At 53.6% G+C, this 22,614-nt stretch overlaps 1 protein-coding gene across 3 annotated transcripts in view; it reads right to left on the bottom strand.

Moving 5' to 3' along the window:
* NBAS (NBAS subunit of NRZ tethering complex) overlaps nt 1-22,614 on the bottom strand; it is a 2,361,081-nt gene that overhangs the window by 1,431,183 nt on the left and 907,284 nt on the right. For 2 of the 3 annotated variants that reach the window (XM_078647778.1, XM_078647779.1), the window contains exon 36: nt 21,929-22,090. The exons of the other annotated variant lie outside the window; for it this stretch is intronic. In XM_078647778.1, the coding sequence (XP_078503904.1) occupies nt 21,929-22,090 (162 nt within the window). The remainder of the gene's footprint in view (nt 1-21,928; nt 22,091-22,614) is intronic. 3 annotated transcript variants of the gene reach the window in all.

Genomic DNA, 22,614 nt, shown 5'->3' with positions numbered 1-22,614 from the left:
AGTGAATCACTTATGTCATTTGAATGCATATCTCCCTAGCTGAAACTTTACAAAAGCACTGTAAAGCCAAGTAAGGCTGAAGCATAAGAGTGGACCAGTCCACTTCCACAATGCAGGTGTAAAGGCTTAACAGTTAGTGGGATTGATACAGAGGGATGTGGTTTAGCAAACTGGAACATTTTTCCACAGTAAAACGTTTGTAAGTCCTGTTGAAAAGCAGAGAGACATTACGGTTCCTAAACCGATCATAGCTGATATCAAACTGTGCTCAAACAAGCCTCTCTTATGAAAGATATTTCTGGTAACTAGGCTTAACCATTAGGAAAAATGGCAGCATGAATGCCTATGAGGTACCCTCGCTGCCAATCCATCTAGCTAAGTAAATCACTGTGTCATTCGCATATACAGTGTGTCCTTGCTGCCACCATGTCCTTAAGAGCGACCTCTGAGAAAGCTAGTGTTTTAATGACAGGGGAAGAGACGATCACTGCCCAGGACCCTTCCACAAACCTGACAAGGATGCACTTGGGTTTGCAATGAAGGACAATGGTACTGCAAGCAAAATCATTCTTACGTCGTCTTCAATCTCTAGAGTGTTAGACGGGGACCCTGAGGGTCGGCCGGATCCTGAGGGAGAGATCCCCGAGGGGGACCGTCTCCGGTGGTCGTACAGGCAAGTTACTTCCCTCCCCACAAACAGGCACCACACCAAGTCGAGTTCAATACTTTATATAAGGTTCGTAAGGCAAGGTTATCAGCGATACAGGATATCTCGGACCCGGGGGTCCTCTCACTTCTAGTCTCTGTAGGGAAAGGGGGTAGCGGGACAGTCTTGGTACCGGATCGGTGCCGGTAATGGTAAGAGGCGAGCTCGCAATCCTCGAGCTGGAGTGTCTGTGGATCGGGCCGCGGCAGCGCCAGCCGGCCAAGATGATGGTTTCACGAGGCAGAGGGCCGCGGCAGCGCCAGCAGGCCAAGACGATGGTTTCACGAGGCAGAGGGCCGCGGCAGCGCCAGCAGGCCAAGACGATGGTTTCACGAGGCAGAGGGCCGCGGCAGCGCCAGCAGGCCAAGACGATGGTTTCACGAGGCAGAGGGCCGCGGCAGCGCCAGCAGGCCAAGACGATGGTTTCACGAGGCAGAGGGCCGCGGCAGCGCCAGCAGGCCAATCACGGATGAGTTCTTCTCGGGTCTCTCGACTCCAGGATACAACTGCCTTCCTGGTCTGGCGCTGCCCCAGTTATAGGTCTGGTCCCCTTTGATGTCCGGATCCTCGCGCCTGGGGGCCGGGAGGTCCGGGATGAGGGAGTCCAGACACCCAGCAGGGGGGTGGAGCCAGTGCCCAGGGCGGCCTGGGGTGATCGACACCTGGCGGAGGAGAGCCGTTGACGATTCCTTCTCCCATTGACTCGCCAAGTGGTCACTCTGCCTCCTGGGGGGAGGTTGGTGCCTCGATGGCGGGCCCGGCCGGGCCCAGGGTTAGGGTCGAGTTGAGGCCACGCGGCCTCGTGCTGCAGTGCCCCAAGATGGCGGCCGGGTCGATGTCGTGGTGTGGATGGTGACCCGGGCCAGCTGGGTCCGGAGCTGGTGCCTTGTAGTGGAGGGATTGCAGGGTACTTTGGGTGGTCGGTTGGGGACTCTGGCTGGGGATGCAGGGAGAGCCAGGGTCCCGGTCCCATTGCGGGGAGGGGGGACAGCCCGAACATGCGGCCTGTCCAACATGCGTCCCCCCAGCTGAAGGCGGGGAGAGTCAGCCATCTTCCTGGGGACTCTCCTCGCTGAGGCGGAAAAAGCGTGACAGGCCGTCGGCGTTGGCGTGGTCCTGGCCTGGACGATGTTCCACCGTGAAGTCCATCCCCTGCAGGGAGATGGACCAGCGCAACAGCTTCGGGTTCTCCCCCCGCATTTGCATCAGCCCTTGCAGGGGTCGGTGGTCTGTTTGCACCCGGAAGTGGGTGCCGAAGAGGTATGGCCGGAGCTTCTTGAGTGCCCAGACTACGGCGAAGGCCTCTCTCTCAATGGTGCTCCAGCGCTGTTCTCGGGGCAAGAGGCGTCTGCTGATGAAGACCACCGGATGGTCGACCCCTTCGGCGTTGAGTTGGGAGAGGAAGGCCCCCACACCATGATCGGAGGCGTCCGTCTGCACAATGAATTCCCGGCTGTAGTCGGGAGCCTGGAGCACGGGGGCCGTGCACATGGCGGTCTTTAGTTTCTCGAAGGCCGATTGGCAGTCCGGGGTCCAGTTGACGGTTTTGGGGCCCTTCTTGGAGGTGAGCTCTGTGAGGGGCCCTACGATGCTACCATAGTCCTTCACGAACCGCCGGTAGTATCCGGTGAGCCCCAGGAAGGCCCGGACCTCCGTTTGGGTCGTAGGGGGTTGCCAGGCCTGGATGGCAGCAATCTTGAGTTGGAGAGGGGCCACCAGCCCGCTTCCCACTTGGTGTCCCAGGTAGGTCACGGACCCTTGGCCAACCTGGCACTTGCTGGCCTTGATGGTGAGCCCGGCTTGCTGGAGGGCGTGTAGAACCTCCCGCAGGTGGCGGAGGTGGTCGGTCCACTGGTGGCTGTACACAGCAATGTCGTCCAGGTAGGCGGCACTGAAGTCTTCCAGGCCCGCCAGTACCTGGTTTACCAGCCGTTGGAACGTTGCCGGGGCGTTTTTCATGCCGAAGGGCATGACTTTAAAGTGGTAGTGCCCGTCTGGGGTAGAGAAGGCGGATCGTTCTTGGGCCCGAGGGGTGAGGCCGATCTGCCAGTAGCCCGCTGTGAGGTCGAAGATGCTCAGGTAGCGGGCGGCCCCCATCCGGTCAATTAACTCGTCGGCCCGGGGGATGGGATGAGCGTCGGTCCGGGTCACTGCATTCAGCCCACGATAGTCCACGCAGAACCGGAGCTCAGGGGCAACGCCCGGGGCAGCTGCCTTGGGAACCAGGACGACTGGGCTCGCCCAGGGGCTGTCTGAGGGTTCGATCACTCCTAGGGTCAGCATTTTGGATACCTCGGTCTGGATGCAGGCTCGTACCCGGTCTGGTACGCGGTACGCCCGGTGTCGAATAGGAGGGCTGTCCCCGGTGTCCACATCGTGGAGGCACCAGGGGGTGACTCCGGGGGTGAGGGAGAACAGGGAGGCGAACTGTCTCAGGAGCCTTTGGCAGTCTTGGCGTTGCTCCGGGGACAGGGTCTCGGAGAGCTGGACCCCTTCCACTGGGCCATCCTGCTCGAAGGCCCTCAGTAAGTCCGGAAGGGGTTCGGAGTCTTCTTCTGTCCCATTATCGGTAGCCATCAGGAGGCTGAGCTCGGATCGCACAAAATGGGGTTTTAGCCTGTTGGCATGGAGGACTCGTAGGGGGTTCCGGGCAGTCTCCATGTCGATTAAATAGGTGACGGGCCCTTTGCGTTCGATTACCTTGAAGGGCCCGGACCATCGGTCTTGGAGTGCACAGGGTTCAACCGGGGACATCACCCAGACCTGTTGTCCCGGTTCGAACTCAATGGAGGACGCGTGTTGATCGTACCACCTCTTCATGTCCTCCTGACTGGCCTCGAGGTTGGCTTTGGCGGCGTCTCGGAACCGCCGGGTCTGGTTGCGGAGAGCCAGGAGGTACCTGTAGATGTCCGGGGGAGTTTTCTGGGGAGGCTGCTCCCAACCTTCCTTGACTAGGCTGAGGGGGCCCCGGACGGGGTGCCCGTACAGGAGTTCAAATGGGCTGAAGCCGAGGGACTTCTGCGGGACCTCCCGATAGGCAAACAGGAGGCATGGAAGTAGCACGTCCCACTGGCGTCGAAGGGGTTCTTCTAGGCCCATAATCATCCCCTTGAGGGTGCGGTTGAATCTCTCGACCAGTCCGTTTCCTTGCGGGTGATAGGGGGTCGTGAATTTGTAGGTGACCCCGCATTGTTGCCAAAGAGACTTCATATATCTGGAGATAAAGTTCGTGCCCCTGTCACTGACGACCTCCCGGGGGAACCCCACCCGGGAGAAGATCCCCATCAGAGCCCGGCCCACCACGGGGGCCGTCACCGTCCGAAGAGGGATGGCCTCGGGATAGCGAGTGGCGTGGTCTACGAGGACCAGGATGAACCGGTGTCCTTGGGCTGTTCGAGGGTCGAGGGGCCCCACAATGTCTATCCCCACTCGTTCAAACGGGGTGGTGACGACAGGAAAGGGTTGTAGCGGTGCTTTGATTTTTCGGCCACTTTTTCCGCTGGCCTGGCAGGTGGGGCAGGCCTTGCAGTGGTTGGTGACATCCTTTCGCATGTGGGGCCAGAAAAAATGGGTCACCAGGCGGTCGTATGTTTTATCCTGCCCCAGGTGTCCGGCCAGGGGGACATCGTGGGCTAAGTTCAGGAGGAAGTCTCGGAAGCGAAGGGGCACCACCAGCACCCGACTGGCCCCTAGTTCTGCCACTTTCTGCTCGCTGTAGAGCAGGTCTTGGTCCCAGTAGATCCAGTGGGCCCCCGAGGTATCCCCGGTGCTCTGGGCCAGGGCTTGCTGCCGGAGTCCTTCGAGAGAGGGACATGTCTTCTGTTCGGCCCGGAATTGTTCCTGAGTTGGGCCTCCCTCCTGCCGCCATTGTGCCAGGTCAGGGACGTCCCGAAGCTGGTCGGCTCCTTCTTCTGGTTGGGTCGAGGGACTGGCGTCTGGGGCGGCCTCCTCTGGGATGAGTGCGGGAGGAGGTTCTGGCCACTCGGGCTCTTCTGGACTGGGGACCGCGCGGGCGGTCATGGACCGGGTCGTGACGCAGATCCATTCGGGGAGGCCGAGCATCCCCAGGTGCTCCCTCCGTTCGACAGCTGCCCAGGGAGAGCTTTCAAGGTCGTTTCCTAGGAGGCAGTCCACGGGGGCATCATCGCGGACAGTTACCTTTAACATCCCCGTTACTACTCCCCACTCGAAGGGGACGCAGGCCATGTGGCATAGGCTTTCGGAATTGTCTGCTGAGCGGACAGGGCAAAGAATGTTCGGCAGGATTTGGTCTGGAGTGACGAGGTGGCGTCGGACCGCGGTTACACTGGCCCCGGTGTCGCGGAGGGCTTCCGCCCGGCGGCCATTAATGTTGACCCATTGACTGTACTTCTGCGTGTTGGCGGGAAGGGGGGCCCGCGGAATCATGTCTCTCTCCCCTAAGCAGACCAGTGCCATGGCGGCGGGTGCCCATTCCGATGGATCGGTCTCGTACTCTTCTTGGTCTTCTGGGCTTAGTTCTTCTCCTAGGGCGGCCGCTGCAACCTGGCGGGGGGTAGTGTTCGGATTCTTTGGGCAGTTGGGATCACTGGCGTAGTGGCCGGGCCGCTGGCATCTGTGGCACGTAATGTTGGCCCGGAAACCGGCCCGGACGGCAGGGCTTCCTCGGCCAACCGGGGTCGAGGGATTGCTGGGGGGTGACGAGGGGCCGGGGTCTCTCCCCCGACCTTGGCCTCCTCCTCCTCCTCGGGGGCGATGGGGCCCTAGGTACGGCCTGGATGGTTCGCTGGGTGCGTTCCGGCCAACTCGGGTGCTTTCCCACCGGTCGGCTTCGGCGGCGAGTTGTCGAGGTTCGGTTAGCTTACTGTCCAAGAGGTGTTGCCGGAGCTCCACGAAGCAGTTGTTCGATAGGTGCTCCCATACGATAAGGTCAAAGAGTTGTTCGTAGGTGGTCACTTTGTTGCCCTTGATCCACCCCTCGAAGGCTCGGCTAAAAAAATTCACGTACTCCACCCAAGTTGTACCCGGAATCCGTTTGCAGTCGCGGAACCGTTGGCGGTACATCTCAGGTGTTAGAAACGGGACCCCGGCCGGCCAAGACTCGCGTCGAGGTCAGTCAGGGATCACCATTTCTAAGGTCAGGGCTAGGGAGTCACACACCAAGATAACCCCCGCTCACCCTCTAGGTAACGTGGCGCGAGCAGCAAGGCTAATCTCAGAGGCGATGTGTAAAGCGTTTGCGCGCGCACCCCAGCGACAACAACCAAAGGCCCACCACAAAGGAAACTCCACACAAGGTTATATCAAAAATAGCCTTTGTATTATAATAATAAGAACACATTAGATAACACACACACTTTACAATGTGCCAACAGGCACGGGCAAGATTTACAAGGGATTATGTACAGGACAGGGCCACCTGGACCACTGTCAGGGGTATGCACTTGTTAGAAATAATACTTGTAGGTATAACACTTTAGCACATAAACATACAATGACTGTAACACAGAAATAGTAAATGTAGCATACAACCAGTAACTACTGGTAAAGGGAAAATACCTCCTACGCCACCCTAGTCTCTGTAGGGAAATCACGCAGGGAGCTAGGACCTATGGAAGGAAAACCTATCACCTACTACGCCACCCTCGTCTCTGTAGGGAAATCACGCAGGGAGCTAGGACCTTATCATCAGGACCTATGGAAGGAAAACCTATCACCTCCTACGCCACCCTAGTCTCTGTAGGGAAATCACGCAGGGGGAAGGAAACCTAAGATAATCACCTAGGCAAGTAACATTTAGCAAAGGCAATCAAACATCAACTTTCCTCTAAGCAGGTTACTTTTAGCAAAGGGAAATAAAAGAACAAGGCATTACCTAAGCAGGTCACTTTTAGCAAAGGTAATGACACAACCAATCCTCTAAGCAGGTCACTTTTAGCAAAGGGGATAAACACATAAAGAATTACCTAAGCAGGTCACTTTTAGCAAAGGTAATAATAAACAAGAATTGCACATGTAACATTAAAACACATTCAGAGGTGCAGGTAGAACATTTGCGCACAAATCAAATGAGCAGTAATCATAAATTGCGCAGGGTGCACATGGCACAACACTAGAAAGGTCCCTCAGGCCAACTGGCCTCGAAAGGGGCTGAATGCCCTGAGTCTCAATGTCAGGGAAGGCTGCGCAGGCAGCACACAAAAGCCTAAACGTAGCAACTGTCCACTAAGTGCTGGACAGTTATGAATAGCAGGTAGGCAAACGTTGGAGCCATGTGGGCTCAAGAACAATGGTGGGGAGACACAGCGTGGGAGCCTCGGGGCTACAACCAACAAACTGGGCCCCCCAAGAGCCTCTCAGGGCTCGTGGACAAATAGGCACAAAAGAGCTCGGCGCTCTAAATCAATGAAAATGCCCCCAGAGCCTCTCTCAGGGCTCTAACTCGATGTGGGCGATGAGCCTCGCTGGGCTCGTAGAACAACTATGGCTGTGAGCCTCTCTGGGCTCGGAGAACGATGGGGCTGGGTCTGAGCCTCGCCGGCTCACAAACAGAATTGCCCCTCAGAGCCTCGGGGCTCTCAAATTAACATAGGGCGGGAGCCTCGCAGGCTCAACAAAGATCAATTGCCCCACTCGTTGGAGTCCCTCACGGGGGACTCAGAACAAAGAAATGCCCCTTGCGTTGGAGCGGCCCTCTCCCAACGGGGCCGCTCGCAGAACAACAACGAACCCGCCCCCGCACTCACCGGATCTCCACTGGTGCAGCGGGAGGCGGGAAACACGGCCGGCTTTTCTCCTTTCCCAACGGGGCCTCGGCAGGCTGCTTCCTGCTTCTCCGGCAGGCAGCCAATCACGTCGCGAGTCACCCGGCGAGCCTCCGGCAGCTGTAACCAATCACAGCGCGGCTCTCCGGGTGACGTCAGCGGCTGCACTCGCTCGGTCCCGGGGCTGTGGCGGTGATCTGCTGGGCAATGCCGGGTGGGCACCGGCCTTCAAAAATAAATATAAAGCGAGGTGGGCACTCGCAAATTCAAATAAAGGGGCACAGCCCAAAAAGGGCAATAACTACAGCCACAGGTGCGGCGTGGGCAGCCGCGAACCGGCGGCAACACGCAGGGCGGCCCCTGCTTTCCCCACGCAAAATGCGGGGCGGGAAAGCGCGATCGGCAATGTCAATAAAGCGCTCCCAAGCGCTCTGGGAGCAAAGGAGGAGCGCGCTCAGCGCTAAAAGGGAAATAAAGCGCTCCTAGCGCTATAAATCAAAATAAGAGTGCTTCCAGGCACAGCAAAGCTCCAGCAGGGTCTGGAGGCAGGCAGAGGGGCAAGGCAGGGCCAGAGCCAGCACACTGGGTCTCCAGGCAGGGAGACAAGCCAAGTGGCGGTCCTCCTGGCCCCAGCAGCAGCAACAGCCCCCTCTGGCAAGGATCCTAGAAGAGAACAATTTCTGTGGGGACACAGCCCCATATTTATACAGAGAAATCCTTTGTTAGGAGGTGCAGGGTGGGGGGAAACCAGTTGCAGCTGGCTTGGGAGTACCCTTGATGGCCCAACCACCCCTTTCATTCACTGGGGAGGCTAGGGTCATTAGACAAACCACAGGGGGGCGGAGCCAGCATTGTGTGGGGAAAACCCAGCCCATCCAGGACACAGATCTACTCCTCCCACACATCACTCAGGCTGATCTCACACTCACCACCGGGCAGACCCATCCAGACTTCCTGGAGCCTGGCATGCCAGCCAGCTCCAGCCAATCACGCTCCACTATCCTCACTGCACACATACATCAATGTCCAGAAGTAGCACTTCCCTTCTAGACACACACAAGCCGCACATACCATTGCACAGCATTCGCTCTCACGAGTTCATACATACTAAACTCGAGCCTGCACTCCCCACACATCAGGAACTACCAGGGCACACACATTCCCCATGCATTCCTATGGGAGGGCAGGCCAGCCATACTACACGCACGCACTTTCACTCTGGGACACAGGGAAAAAGTGCGCCAAGACCCAAAAATCACTACACAGGGTCACAAATAAAGGCAAAAAGATTAGGGGTGAACCTGCCCTAAGGCCCAAGTCTAACACGACCCCCTTCCAGCCAAAACGCAGGGCAGACCGATCACCACCGTGATGGGCTTCCCTGCTTGGGGCGATAAAACAAGGACGCGGGCCCACAACTGCAGGGACACCCTCCTGTTTTACGCCACGGTGAACCCCTAGGGTTCCTTCTAAAACTACTGTAGGGACTAACTGGGGTACCCCACTGATACTCTCCAGATGCCCTCGGCCAGGACCAGGTCCTAGGCCACCCAGGTACCACTGGATCCTGCCTACTCACAAAGTGGGGGGTAGTAACCCCTGGCACATAATAGCCATGCTCCACTCTTCCTGTCTGTAAGACAGGGCTAGACTGCCACTGGTTCTCCAGCCTAGGGTCTACAACCTTAGGTGGACCAGGAGTCTCAGGGAAGGCTCTCCTCCCCTTACCTCTTCTCCTAGGGTTCCTCCTCCTCCTGCGAGGGGTCCCCTCTAAACAACATTCTCCCAACCTAGGGTTTAACCCCTCAGGTGGTACCGGGGTCAGAGGTGGGCTCTCCCACCCTCTGCACCCCCTTCCAGAGTCCTGCTCCCTCCCAACCGGGGCGGTACATCTGGAAAAAGAACTGGTCAGGACACTGATTACAGTAGTCCCACCCTTCAGGTCAGGCGGATCCTGAACCTGGCCATCCAACCTCTGGTCTAAAACCTTTGGTGGAACCAATGCCTGACATTCCAGGACTTCTGGGGACTCACACACCATCCCCCTGAGGCTAGCAAATGACACATATGTTGTGTGACTGTCTGCCTGGCGCAGATCTCCCGCCTCCTGTCCACCTGACAGTGCGCAAAGGTCCCCCAGCACAGAAGTGGTGTCACCATGGTCACTACACGGGATCCTAGCCCCACTGGGTAGTCCCTGACCCACTGGTTCTTCCACTGGGGAACTCCCCCAATCACTCCTCACGCTGGACTCCGGTACTCTCCCTACTGGAGCAGTACTGCCAGACTCTATAACCATGGAAGCTCCGCTTACAGATGCTCCAGGTTCTCTACCCACTAGGAGATCTCCCTCAAGTGAACTAACAGGCAAGTCTAGGTTCCCTTCCTGGTGTTCCCTAAAGGAACCATCCAGGCTCTGTGACAAGGCTTCGGGCGTCTGGGGACTCTCGGTCACACACTCACTCCCGCTCCACTGAGACAGGCAGTCAGCCCCTACACCCTCCTCACTAACCAAGGACCTAGCTGGGCTACTCTCACCCTCCTCCACCACACTGGGCTGGAAGACACCTGACCCACTATTGTTGGAATCACTCACTAGTGACTCAGAAGAACCTCTCGCACTGTCCCATCGCTCTGCTTCCGCTGCCAGCTCACATGCGCCAGACAATCCACACCCCAACAGGTGTGTGCGCAACCCTGGGGAACAACAACTGAGCAGGTGCTCTTTGACAATCAAATCAAAAAAGATGTCAAAATCATCTTCCGTGTGAACCTTTACCCAATCAAACAGTGTCCCACAACATTCGTCCTCAAAATCTTCCCAAGACTGGTGAGGCAGTTTTCTAAGATTCCTGAATCTCAACCTTAACTCTTCTTCTGGGAAAACAGGCACCATACTCGGGGAACTGAGAGTGGGACTGTCTACACTTATATTTAAAAAGCTGCCACCACTGGACTCCACCCTCTCTGGGGAATCCAGACAATTACAACTGTGCGCAGGGGAGAGTCTATCCTCTAGGGCTGCTCTCTCACGGATGATGGCCCTTCTCTCCAACTCTATCCTCTCCTGCGCTAAGAGTCTTTCGATCTCTAGCTGCGCCATAGCCTGGGCATGCTCTAACATGAGCTGTTCCATCGCTAACTGGTGCTCCCTTTCTTTCTCCCTATCTTCCCACTCTTCTGGGGACAGGACAAGGGATGGGGCGCTGGTACTGACACTGGGCCCAGCAAGGGACTCCCTACCTATGGGGTCCTCACTATCTGCTGGGGCCCAACCACTGTCATCATCCAACTCACATTCTTCATCAGAATCTTCAGGGCTCCCCACAGACTCACCACCCTCATGGCATGTGGCCTGGGCCCTTTCCTCGCTGCGCTCAAGATCCCTTTGATCCTTATACCATTGGATCAGGTGGTTCCTAAGTTGGTTCTCAGTATCTGACTCATCCACCCCTATGTCTCTCTCTCTACAGAACCTTTCCAACTCCTGCATACTGTACCAAACTAGATCACTGAGATCAAAAACAGGCTCCATTTTGGCAGACGTTCCAGAGACGAGATCACACAGGGAACCTGGGGGTCTGAGCTAAACAGGAGTACACAATTAACACAATTCAGCAAGATTCCTATCTCAGAACTTGCACTCCACTGTCCAGCGTAACACACACTCATTCACACACAACCCTCCCCTCGGACTGGTAAGGCAGTTTCTACCACCCCTGATTATCTCAACCTGACCACTAGCGACACAGGTACCAAACTCTGGGAGCAGGGCGGGGAACAAGGTACTGGACAAAATACAAATGACACCTTTCAGGAGAAGCAAAACTGAACTTCCCTAAAAACAATAATCCCAAAAATGTGGTTATCTAAAATTGCAGAGTTTTGAAGTGTGGCCTGTCGCCACTGTGGTACAACGCAAACGCAAGTCCAATCCGCACCGCTAGCCACCAATGTTAGAAACGGGACCCCGGCCGGCCAAGACTCGCGTCGAGGTCAGTCAGGGATCACCATTTCTAAGGTCAGGGCTAGGGAGTCACACACCAAGATAACCCCCGCTCACCCTCTAGGTAACGTGGCGCGAGCAGCAAGGCTAATCTCAGAGGCGATGTGTAAAGCGTTTGCGCGCGCACCCCAGCGACAACAACCAAAGGCCCACCACAAAGGAAACTCCACACAAGGTTATATCAAAAATAGCCTTTGTATTATAATAATAAGAACACATTAGATAACACACACACTTTACAATGTGCCAACAGGCACGGGCAAGATTTACAAGGGATTATGTACAGGACAGGGCCACCTGGACCACTGTCAGGGGTATGCACTTGTTAGAAATAATACTTGTAGGTATAACACTTTAGCACATAAACATACAATGACTGTAACACAGAAATAGTAAATGTAGCATACAACCAGTAACTACTGGTAAAGGGAAAATACCTCCTACGCCACCCTAGTCTCTGTAGGGAAATCACGCAGGGAGCTAGGACCTATGGAAGGAAAACCTATCACCTACTACGCCACCCTCGTCTCTGTAGGGAAATCACGCAGGGAGCTAGGACCTTATCATCAGGACCTATGGAAGGAAAACCTATCACCTCCTACGCCACCCTAGTCTCTGTAGGGAAATCACGCAGGGGGAAGGAAACCTAAGATAATCACCTAGGCAAGTAACATTTAGCAAAGGCAATCAAACATCAACTTTCCTCTAAGCAGGTTACTTTTAGCAAAGGGAAATAAAAGAACAAGGCATTACCTAAGCAGGTCACTTTTAGCAAAGGTAATGACACAACCAATCCTCTAAGCAGGTCACTTTTAGCAAAGGGGATAAACACATAAAGAATTACCTAAGCAGGTCACTTTTAGCAAAGGTAGTAATAAACAAGAATTGCACATGTAACATTAAAACACATTCAGAGGTGCAGGTAGAACATTTGCGCACAAATCAAATGAGCAGTAATCATAAATTGCGCAGGGTGCACATGGCACAACACTAGAAAGGTCCCTCAGGCCAACTGGCCTCGAAAGGGGCTGAATGCCCTGAGTCTCAATGTCAGGGAAGGCTGCGCAGGCAGCACACAAAAGCCTAAACGTAGCAACTGTCCACTAAGTGCTGGACAGTTATGAATAGCAGGTAGGCAAACGTTGGAGCCATGTGGGCTCAAGAACAATGGTGGGGAGACACAGCGTGGGAGCCTCGGGGCTACAACCAACAAACTGGGCCCCCCAAGAGCCTCTCAGGGCTCGTGGACAAATAGGCACAAAAGAGCTCGGCGCTCTAAATCAATGAAAATGCCCCCAGAGCCTCTCTCAGGGCTCTAACTCGATGTGGGCGATGAGCCTCGCTGGGCTCGTAGAACAACTATGGCTGTGAGCCTCTCTGGGCTCGGAGAACGATGGGGCTGGGTCTGAGCCTCGCCGGCTCACAAACAGAATTGCCCCTCAGAGCCTCGGGGCTCTCAAATTAACATAGGGCGGGAGCCTCGCAGGCTCAACAAAGATCAATTGCCCCACTCGTTGGAGTCCCTCACGGGGGACTCAGAACAAAGAAATGCCCCTTGCGTTGGAGCGGCCCTCTCCCAACGGGGCCGCTCGCAGAACAACAACGAACCCGCCCCCGCACTCACCGGATCTCCACTGGTGCAGCGGGAGGCGGGAAACACGGCCGGCTTTACTCCTTTCCCAACGGGGCCTCGGCAGGCTGCTTCCTGCTTCTCCGGCAGGCAGCCAATCACGTCGCGAGTCACCCGGCGAGCCTCCGGCAGCTGTAACCAATCACAGCGCGGCTCTCCGGGTGACGTCAGCGGCTGCACTCGCTCGGTCCCGGGGCTGTGGCGGTGATCTGCTGGGCAATGCCGGGTGGGCACCGGCCTTCAAAAATAAATATAAAGCGAGGTGGGCACTCGCAAATTCAAATAAAGGGGCACAGCCCAAAAAGGGCAATAACTACAGCCACAGGTGCGGCGTGGGCAGCCGCGAACCGGCGGCAACACGCAGGGCGGCCCCTGCTTTCCCCACGCAAAATGCGGGGCGGGAAAGCGCGATCGGCAATGTCAATAAAGCGCTCCCAAGCGCTCTGGGAGCAAAGGAGGAGCGCGCTCAGCGCTAAAAGGGAAATAAAGCGCTCCTAGCGCTATAAATCAAAATAAGAGTGCTTCCAGGCACAGCAAAGCTCCAGCAGGGTCTGGAGGCAGGCAGAGGGGCAAGGCAGGGCCAGAGCCAGCACACTGGGTCTCCAGGCAGGGAGACAAGCCAAGTGGCGGTCCTCCTGGCCCCAGCAGCAGCAACAGCCCCCTCTGGCAAGGATCCTAGAAGAGAACAATTTCTGTGGGGACACAGCCCCATATTTATACAGAGAAATCCTTTGTTAGGAGGTGCAGGGTGGGGGGAAACCAGTTGCAGCTGGCTTGGGAGTACCCTTGATGGCCCAACCACCCCTTTCATTCACTGGGGAGGCTAGGGTCATTAGACAAACCACAGGGGGGCGGAGCCAGCATTGTGTGGGGAAAACCCAGCCCATCCAGGACACAGATCTACTCCTCCCACACATCACTCAGGCTGATCTCACACTCACCACCGGGCAGACCCATCCAGACTTCCTGGAGCCTGGCATGCCAGCCAGCTCCAGCCAATCACGCTCCACTATCCTCACTGCACACATACATCAATGTCCAGAAGTAGCACTTCCCTTCTAGACACACACAAGCCGCACATACCATTGCGCAGCATTCGCTCTCACGAGTTCATACATACTAAACTCGAGCCTGCACTCCCCACACATCAGGAACTACCAGGGCACACACATTCCCCATGCATTCCTATGGGAGGGCAGGCCAGCCATACTACACGCACGCACTTTCACTCTGGGACACAGGGAAAAAGTGCGCCAAGACCCAAAAATCACTACACAGGGTCACAAATAAAGGCAAAAAGATTAGGGGTGAACCTGCCCTAAGGCCCAAGTCTAACATCAGGTGTGAGCCCGTATCGAGTGAGGAGGGCGGCCTTCATGTGGTCGTAGGAGGTCATCAGAGGGTCCGGGAGTTGCAGCAGGGCGTCCCGCCCTTCGTTGACAAATCTCCCCCATAATCCGGCTCCCCAATCGCTTCGGGGAATCCGGTGGGAGGTCATTGCCACCTCATAGGCTTTAAACCACTGCTGTATATCATCGTTCTTGTGGTATTCCCGGATGACATCTTTGGGGATGTGAACCTTGGGCTCGGTCGAGGCAGACGGGGTCGGTCGTTCGGGGAGCCCGAGGTCTCTATTCTGTTTCTGGATCTCCAGTTCTTTGAGATTGCGCTCATGTTCGTACGCTAGTTTCTTTTCCTCTAGCTCTCTCTGTTTCTGCTTCTCTTCTCGCTCCTCTCGGAGCCGTAAGTGTTCCAGAGTTATTTTTTGTTCCGCCAGCTTGAGTTCTCCATCCAAGCGCAGTCGGGCCAGTTCTAATTCGTGGAGTCTGCTTTTTTCTCTTTCTCGGATCTCTTCCAGGGAGAGACCCGCTCTTCTTTCTTCAGTTGGTGCGGGGCTCGTCTCGGTCGTTCGTGTTCGGGGTACGGCCGTACCTGTTTCTGCCCAAGCTTCTAGGGCTCGTTTGAAGTCTTCCTTGGTGCTAAGACCTGTGGTTGGAAGGCCAAGTTCTATGCAATATTGCTTCAGTTCCCGGTGGTTGTAGTCTTCCAATTTTTCCATCTGGAATTTTTCCGTTGTTCCGCTCTCTGTTGTCATGGTGGTCGTGTGCCGTGGGTCGAGTGACTTTCTGTACGATTATGCGTAGGTTCGGATCCCGTCGCTGGCCACCAATGTTAGACGGGGACCCTGAGGGTCGGCCGGATCCTGAGGGAGAGATCCCCGAGGGGGACCGTCTCCGGTGGTCGTACAGGCAAGTTACTTCCCTCCCCACAAACAGGCACCACACCAAGTCGAGTTCAATACTTTATATAAGGTTCGTAAGGCAAGGTTATCAGCGATACAGGATATCTCGGACCCGGGGGTCCTCTCACTTCTAGTCTCTGTAGGGAAAGGGGGTAGCGGGACAGTCTTGGTACCGGATCGGTGCCGGTAATGGTAAGAGGCGAGCTCGCAATCCTCGAGCTGGAGTGTCTGTGGATCGGGCCGCGGCAGCGCCAGCCGGCCAAGATGATGGTTTCACGAGGCAGAGGGCCGCGGCAGCGCCAGCAGGCCAAGACGATGGTTTCACGAGGCAGAGGGCCGCGGCAGCGCCAGCAGGCCAAGACGATGGTTTCACGAGGCAGAGGGCCGCGGCAGCGCCAGCAGGCCAAGACGATGGTTTCACGAGGCAGAGGGCCGCGGCAGCGCCAGCAGGCCAAGACGATGGTTTCACGAGGCAGAGGGCCGCGGCAGCGCCAGCAGGCCAATCACGGATGAGTTCTTCTCGGGTCTCTCGACTCCAGGATACAACTGCCTTCCTGGTCTGGCGCTGCCCCAGTTATAGGTCTGGTCCCCTTTGATGTCCGGATCCTCGCGCCTGGGGGCCGGGAGGTCCGGGATGAGGGAGTCCAGACACCCAGCAGGGGGGTGGAGCCAGTGCCCAGGGCGGCCTGGGGTGATCGACACCTGGCGGAGGAGAGCCGTTGACGATTCCTTCTCCCATTGACTCGCCAAGTGGTCACTCTGCCTCCTGGGGGGAGGTTGGTGCCTCGATGGCGGGCCCGGCCGGGCCCAGGGTTAGGGTCGAGTTGAGGCCACGCGGCCTCGTGCTGCAGTGCCCCAAGATGGCGGCCGGGTCGATGTCGTGGTGTGGATGGTGACCCGGGCCAGCTGGGTCCGGAGCTGGTGCCTTGTAGTGGAGGGATTGCAGGGTACTTTGGGTGGTCGGTTGGGGACTCTGGCTGGGGATGCAGGGAGAGCCAGGGTCCCGGTCCCATTGCGGGGAGGGGGGACAGCCCGAACATGCGGCCTGTCCAACATAGAGTATTTGCCATATTCCTACAATTATTAATTTCCATCTTAAAGAAGACAGTATTAACAGATTGCAGCGAAGATGGCCAAAGCTATTTACAATCCTTGAAATAAGATGTGTGAACGGCCCTTTGGAAAAAACACATATCCAGAGGTGTTCTCCAGAGTTCAAACCAAAAAATGTCCCTCAGGCTTCCCTGTGAGGCTATGAGAAATGTATCCTGAGTTCTCAACAGTGTAGGGAACTGCGTTTTTGTCTCAGTACCCCCCGCCCCTCACTTTTTTGCCTGTTTGTTGATTCAGCTTCAACTGAAGTGTACTGGGTAGGGACCCAGTACATTGGTTAGCAGGGAGGTTCCCAGTACCAGTGTTCTTTCCCTAAACTGTACCTTTTGTTTCCCAATTGGCACGACTTAGTTATGCCTTTTAAGTTCCTAGTAAATGGTACCCTTGTACCTAAGGCATTGGCATTGAAGAGGGACCCCAAGGGTAGCAGCACAAATTGTTCCACCCTAGATTCTCCTCACCAAGGACCTGCCCTCTGCCATTGCAAACTGTGTGCCTTGGTGCAGACAAAATGTAAAAGTCGAAATGGCACACAACCCTGTGTGCCATGCCCACAGACACTGCATGGGATATAGGTAAGACACTCCTCTAGCAGGCCTTAGCCCTAAGACAGGGTGCACCATATTTCCTGTGAGGGCATATCTGCATGAGCAGATATTCCCCTGCAGTATCCATGTCGATTCTTGGATATTGTAAGTGAACAGGGAAGCCATTGAGAGTACATGTGCTGTTCACTCGTATTATGAGTTCTCCAGCTCCATGATGGCTTCACTGTATTACGGGATGTTTGGTACCAAACATCTCAGCATAATAAACCTGCACTGATCCCAGTATCAGATTTATTAAATATTGTACAAAGAGGGCGCCTTAGGGGGGTCCCCTGAAACCTACCAACCCTTAGTGTTGTCACTGACTGGCCTAAGCCAGCATGCCACCACCAGACAGTGTTCTGACCTCATGGGGTGAGTGCCTGTGCACTCATAGGTCGGGAACAATGCCTGTCCTGAGTGGAGGTATTCACATCTACCCCTGCTCAGGAAAAGCCATCTGTGGCAGGGAGCGTCAAAGGTCTTGCTGCCTTAGTAATGCGACCCCCAGCCTCTCTTGTTAGAAGGAGGAGGCCTCCCTCCTGTCCTCGCTGCCTTTTGGCGGTAAGACAGGCGGGAAAACTTAGAAAGAGTAAGAGGTGTGCCCCCCTCTGCCAACTCCACCCCTCAGGTGCTGAAGGCGAGGTGAAGTACACTTTTCAGGGCCCACCATCTTGAGGATCAGGGACATGCCCACCCCCACACGTGGGATGAGTATTTAGAGGGGGTAGTCACCCTTAAGGTAAGTAGCCCATTGGCGAATACCTGGCACTCCCTTAAACACCCCTAAATATAGTATTTAGGTGGCCCTGGGCCCTGAACTTCAGATTCGACAGACACAAGAAGACCAAAGACAAAGAAGAGTAAGCGGCTGACCCCGAGAACAGAGAGCCTGGATTTAATTTTGGTGCGACAACCCTGCCTGCAGCCCAAAGACTTGACAATCCCAAAACACTGTCTCATCCTGCCACTGAGAGACATCTACAAACCAAAAGGGCCCTTCACCAAATTGCCCAAGAACTAGTAGAGGAGCTAATCCTCTACACTGCATGCACCGAAACCGCAGAGTCCGAACTCTCACCTTGCAGCTCCCTGGCCCTGCCTATGCCTCAACTGCCCAGGAGAAGGTACAGCAGCTCTGAAGGATCAACTCTGCCTCCTCACCAAGTTTGGAGGCACCAGGATTTTCCGGAGCTGAGAAGCACCAACCCAGGGGTACCGGACGCCCTACAACGCAAGACCACCTAGAAGAGTCCAAGCCGGACTCCAACTACCTGAGGACCAAGCACCTGTCCAGGGACATCAGCACACCTGAGACCCACTTGCTCAGGGGCCCAGCTGTCTTGCACCAGCCCCTCTGAGGTGTCTGCCCCTGACCACGAGGCTCAGCGCACCAGAGCTTGAATCACCTGTTTGCTTTGCACCCAGCCCCACCGGCCAGGGAATTTCCAAAAGCTCTTTTCTCCCATGGTTCCCAGTCCATTGCAACCTCTACACTCTTTTGACTGCCCTCGGACTTGTCTACAAGTACCCCTGTGAAGCCTGTTTTTAGGTGCCCCCACCCTTCTTCATAGCGTGACAGCTACTCACTCTTCCAGCACCCTGCTCCCGGCCAAATTGAGGACACTCCAGAGAAACTGCTGGCAGAAATTTGGGCCTATGCTCCCTAACATTCGAATTCTAGAAAGCGAAGCCCTAAATCCTACTGTGCTATGATTTATTGCATTCTAGGTTTTTCTCTATAGGGTAACATTGTGCGTAATTGCGTACAACTGTATATTGCTTGCACTTACCTTGCTTACTGCTGAAACGTATTACATGCTTACCTTTAACTGAAGTTCTTGGTTCAAAATATATATAATAAGACTTTCTATTATTCGACAAATCAGTCTCAACTTCATTCTTGAGTGTGTGTTCCATTTATTGCCTCTGTGAGTACAACAAATGCTTAGCACTACCCTCTGAAAAGCCTAACTGCTCACCTACACTAACATAAAATAGAGCGTTAGTATTATCTACTTTTGCCCCTGTAAACCCTTAAGGGTTAAGGGTCTCTATGACCTCTCTGCACAGTGTATCCCATTGTGGTACAGTATATTGAGAGGTGGGTTTCATACAAACAGAAATGCAAAACTCAATGAGAATGTTTCATGCAGGCAAAAACCTGCTCCACAGAGGCATTACTGCTCTGGTAACACCAAATATCTCAGTGTCAAGTATCATTGCACCACTGTACAATCAATTGTATGAAGCACTGGTCTCTCTTAGTCACTAAACCCAGAGCTAAGCAAAAGCAGGGCTTATGTGGGATCCTTGATTGTTCTACAGCAGACTCAGAAGTTAGGTCCTTCAGGAGTTTTGTCCCAGATGGGCCCTTATCCCTACCAAGCCCCCAGACATTATGCCTTCGGGTCCACCTGATCCACCCAGGAGGATACTAGCTCTTTGATCACTCCTCTTCTCTCATCTGCGCCTCACAAGAGCAGGATGGCCAGATCTATGTGTGAGACGCATGACCCTAGTATAGGCAGTCACTGTCTCCACTAGTCACACTGTTTGACAAGATGAGGGCACTCACTTTCCTTTGCTTCAAATCAGATTTGCTACTGTAGGGATGCACAAACAACGCCCGAAATGGAGCTGAAAGACTCAAGAATTGAACCACAAGCCAGAATTCTTCACTGATTTGTCTAGCTCTACACCACAAATCCAATTTAAATCTATGAATCCCAATGTAGGCAAAATGAAACCCCGTAAGAAAAAGTATTATAACCCGAACATAAACAATTATTTGATAAACAGACAGTAACGGTAAGCGATCTCTCACTTGCCTAGAAGACAAACACGTAACAAGGATCCAGAAGGGTTTCATAAAGGTCTGAGGTGTCTCAGAGATTAATGGCCAGTGAAGTCCCCAAGATAGCGTTCCACTTAAATTTTATTCCATCCTCTCTTTGTGTCACTCTATGTCTGACGGGGTGAAACCGGATGCAAATCCATAGGAGAAAAAAACTCCCTGGCTTAGTGTAAACGTTTTTAGGTTCGTTGTTAATGTGAAAAAGTGCATAGCTTTCAAGCTATGCACTTCTGCACATTAATAACGAACCAAATAACGTTCACACTTATCCAGGAAGTTTTTCTTTAGCAGCTTGGACAGGTGATTTAGATTTTATTATAATCTACCTAAAATACCAAAGGACCACTTGTGCAGACAAAGCAATTGCATGCCTCTCCAGGATGGGGTTTCAGGGAAACGCCATGAATGCAGAGGTATGGACATCATAGGTCCAGCGCATATCGGTTACTGGGGACACAGATGAAACTGATCAACTTCACCAAAATTACTATTTCTTTGACTGCCAAACAGGGTACACTGCGCCCATATTACTTATTTCCAATAAGCCTGTCACTCTCTTGGTACATCACTAGCCGCACACAGGCTGTTCCTCTTCTGGCCCAGCGTACTGCCAAGTGTACGGGGTGATCTGTGCGAGAGGTGAAGGTGAACTGGGATCAGGATGACCAGTGAACGAAGGTGATGAACGGCAGGTTGACTTGCAAAGCGGTGGGGGACGTAATAGAGTGCAAGAGAAAGGGACCTTCCAGGATGGAGGTGCTCTGGTAAGGGAGTGAAAAAGCTGTAAATATGTGGAAAGGTGTGAGGGTGCCCTACTGGTGGCTGTCTTGGTTTTAGAAGCACGATATTGCCACATGCCGGCTAGATAACTCCGCTCCACCCAACTCGCCCTAGCCTCCGTCCCCAGGATCCACAAGACCAGTACATGTGGAAGTTCTTTCTCCTATCTGGCCCCAAAGACCTAGAACACCCTGCCCCTCCACCTAAGGCAATCCACGTCGCTAACTCAGTTCAAGAAGGACCTCAAGACCTGGATCTTCGAATGATCCTTCAGCTAGAGGGACCAGTAGTCTCACCCCCACCTCCTTCCGCGCCTTGAGACCCTCACCGGAGAGTAGCCGCGCTTTACAAACCCCCCATTGGTTTGACTGATTGAGTATGGGACATGAGGTGTGGTACTTTGACATCAGCCTAGCATTGCCTTTTTCTTATACTTTGTAACCGTGCTGATCTGTGCCCCAAGATTGCCACCAACACCTATACACTTTTGTATTGTTTATCAAGACCTAAATAAATGTCAACGTTCAAAAGACAAGCAAGGGGCAGATGCCTGAAGCTGGCCCATAGCCTGCTTTAAGAGAAATTCAGTGAAGCTACTTCTGCAAACCTCAGCACTCAATACAGTGGTTAAACGCTTTTTGTTCCGCATTTGTCAGTTTTATGGCAAGAGGCATTCGGACTCCTGTATATTTTAGATTAGAAAGGATGGGATTAGATCAAGATAAACGATGTGTTCCATACTTCTTACTTGACAATCAGTTACGATTGTGGCAAATTGCTTTGCTCTAATTTTGTGCAGTGAATCATTTGATAAAATACAGGCCTAGCTATCTGTTATTCTCTGTAAGCTCTTCTGAAGATCAAGCTGTGCTCAGTGAAGATTACAGTGCCTTGTGGAATAATCTTTAAAGTACAGGCGGGCGGAACAGGGCAAGGAAAACAAGCAGAGATGTTTGATCTAGTGGAATATCAATCTCACTTGAACACAACTATGAAGGCCAAATAATGATTTAGTTGCATTATACACATAATATATGTCCAAACACGAGTTTTGCTTGAATGCTTCTATTTTTCATCAATTTTACATGAACCAGTAAACCACAGACTAACATTTTTACAAGTGCATTATTTCATAGAGACAATGTTTGAGAAAAAAAAAAACTTTTGTTAAACAAGTGCACAAACATAAGTGAATAACAAATATAAACAGGGTGTTAGGGCTACGCTTCACCATGTGTGGACACACATTCCTGATGCTCCTTACTTGTAAGGGTCGCAGGTAAGTTAGGGACTTCTTCCACCACTGTCCATCACTTACAGCATGCAACACAGCTTTAGTGGTCATGGTTGTATTAGTCAACACTTTCATGGTGGACGAAGTGGTCCGATGCAACAAATCAGCAGGTTGTTTAGCTTTGGGTTCAGCCTGCAAGTTTATGCAACACACAACAGGGCGAGTTAATGATTACAGGCAAAAACAAAACAAAAATACACGTTATCACAGACACTTAGGTGACAGACAGACACATTAAAGAACCTCTACCAGGCTCCGCTGCTACTGAGCTAGGATTCCTCTGCGTATTTACCAACATAAATATACAATATCCACCTTTTGCGTTGTTTAATAATTTACGATACCATTTCTTACAAGCATATTCTCTAAATGTCTTGGGAAAATACTGTGTTAAACATGGTCAAAAAACACAATCTCCAGCCAGAAAAATTAGATATTTCATTTAGCATCAAAAGGCTTTATTGGTGACAGACCTCTTTAGCTCTCTGTTAAGGCTCCAGGTTTGCTATGATGAGAGAGACGCTTTGGATTAGCTCTGTTCAGCAACTGGCTGCTGTGACTAAGCCCCCTAACGGTGCTGGATTGTTAGGTTGTCCATCACAGTTTCGGACCAACACACTACAATTTGCAGATATTTACATTTTGGGCTTGAAAAT

This window comes from Lissotriton helveticus, chromosome 6, assembly GCF_964261635.1.
Source record: "Lissotriton helveticus chromosome 6, aLisHel1.1, whole genome shotgun sequence".
Classification (NCBI taxonomy): Eukaryota; Metazoa; Chordata; class Amphibia; order Caudata; family Salamandridae; genus Lissotriton; species Lissotriton helveticus.
Note: the sequence above shows the minus strand (reverse complement) of the source record. Positions and strands in the feature narration are given on the sequence as shown.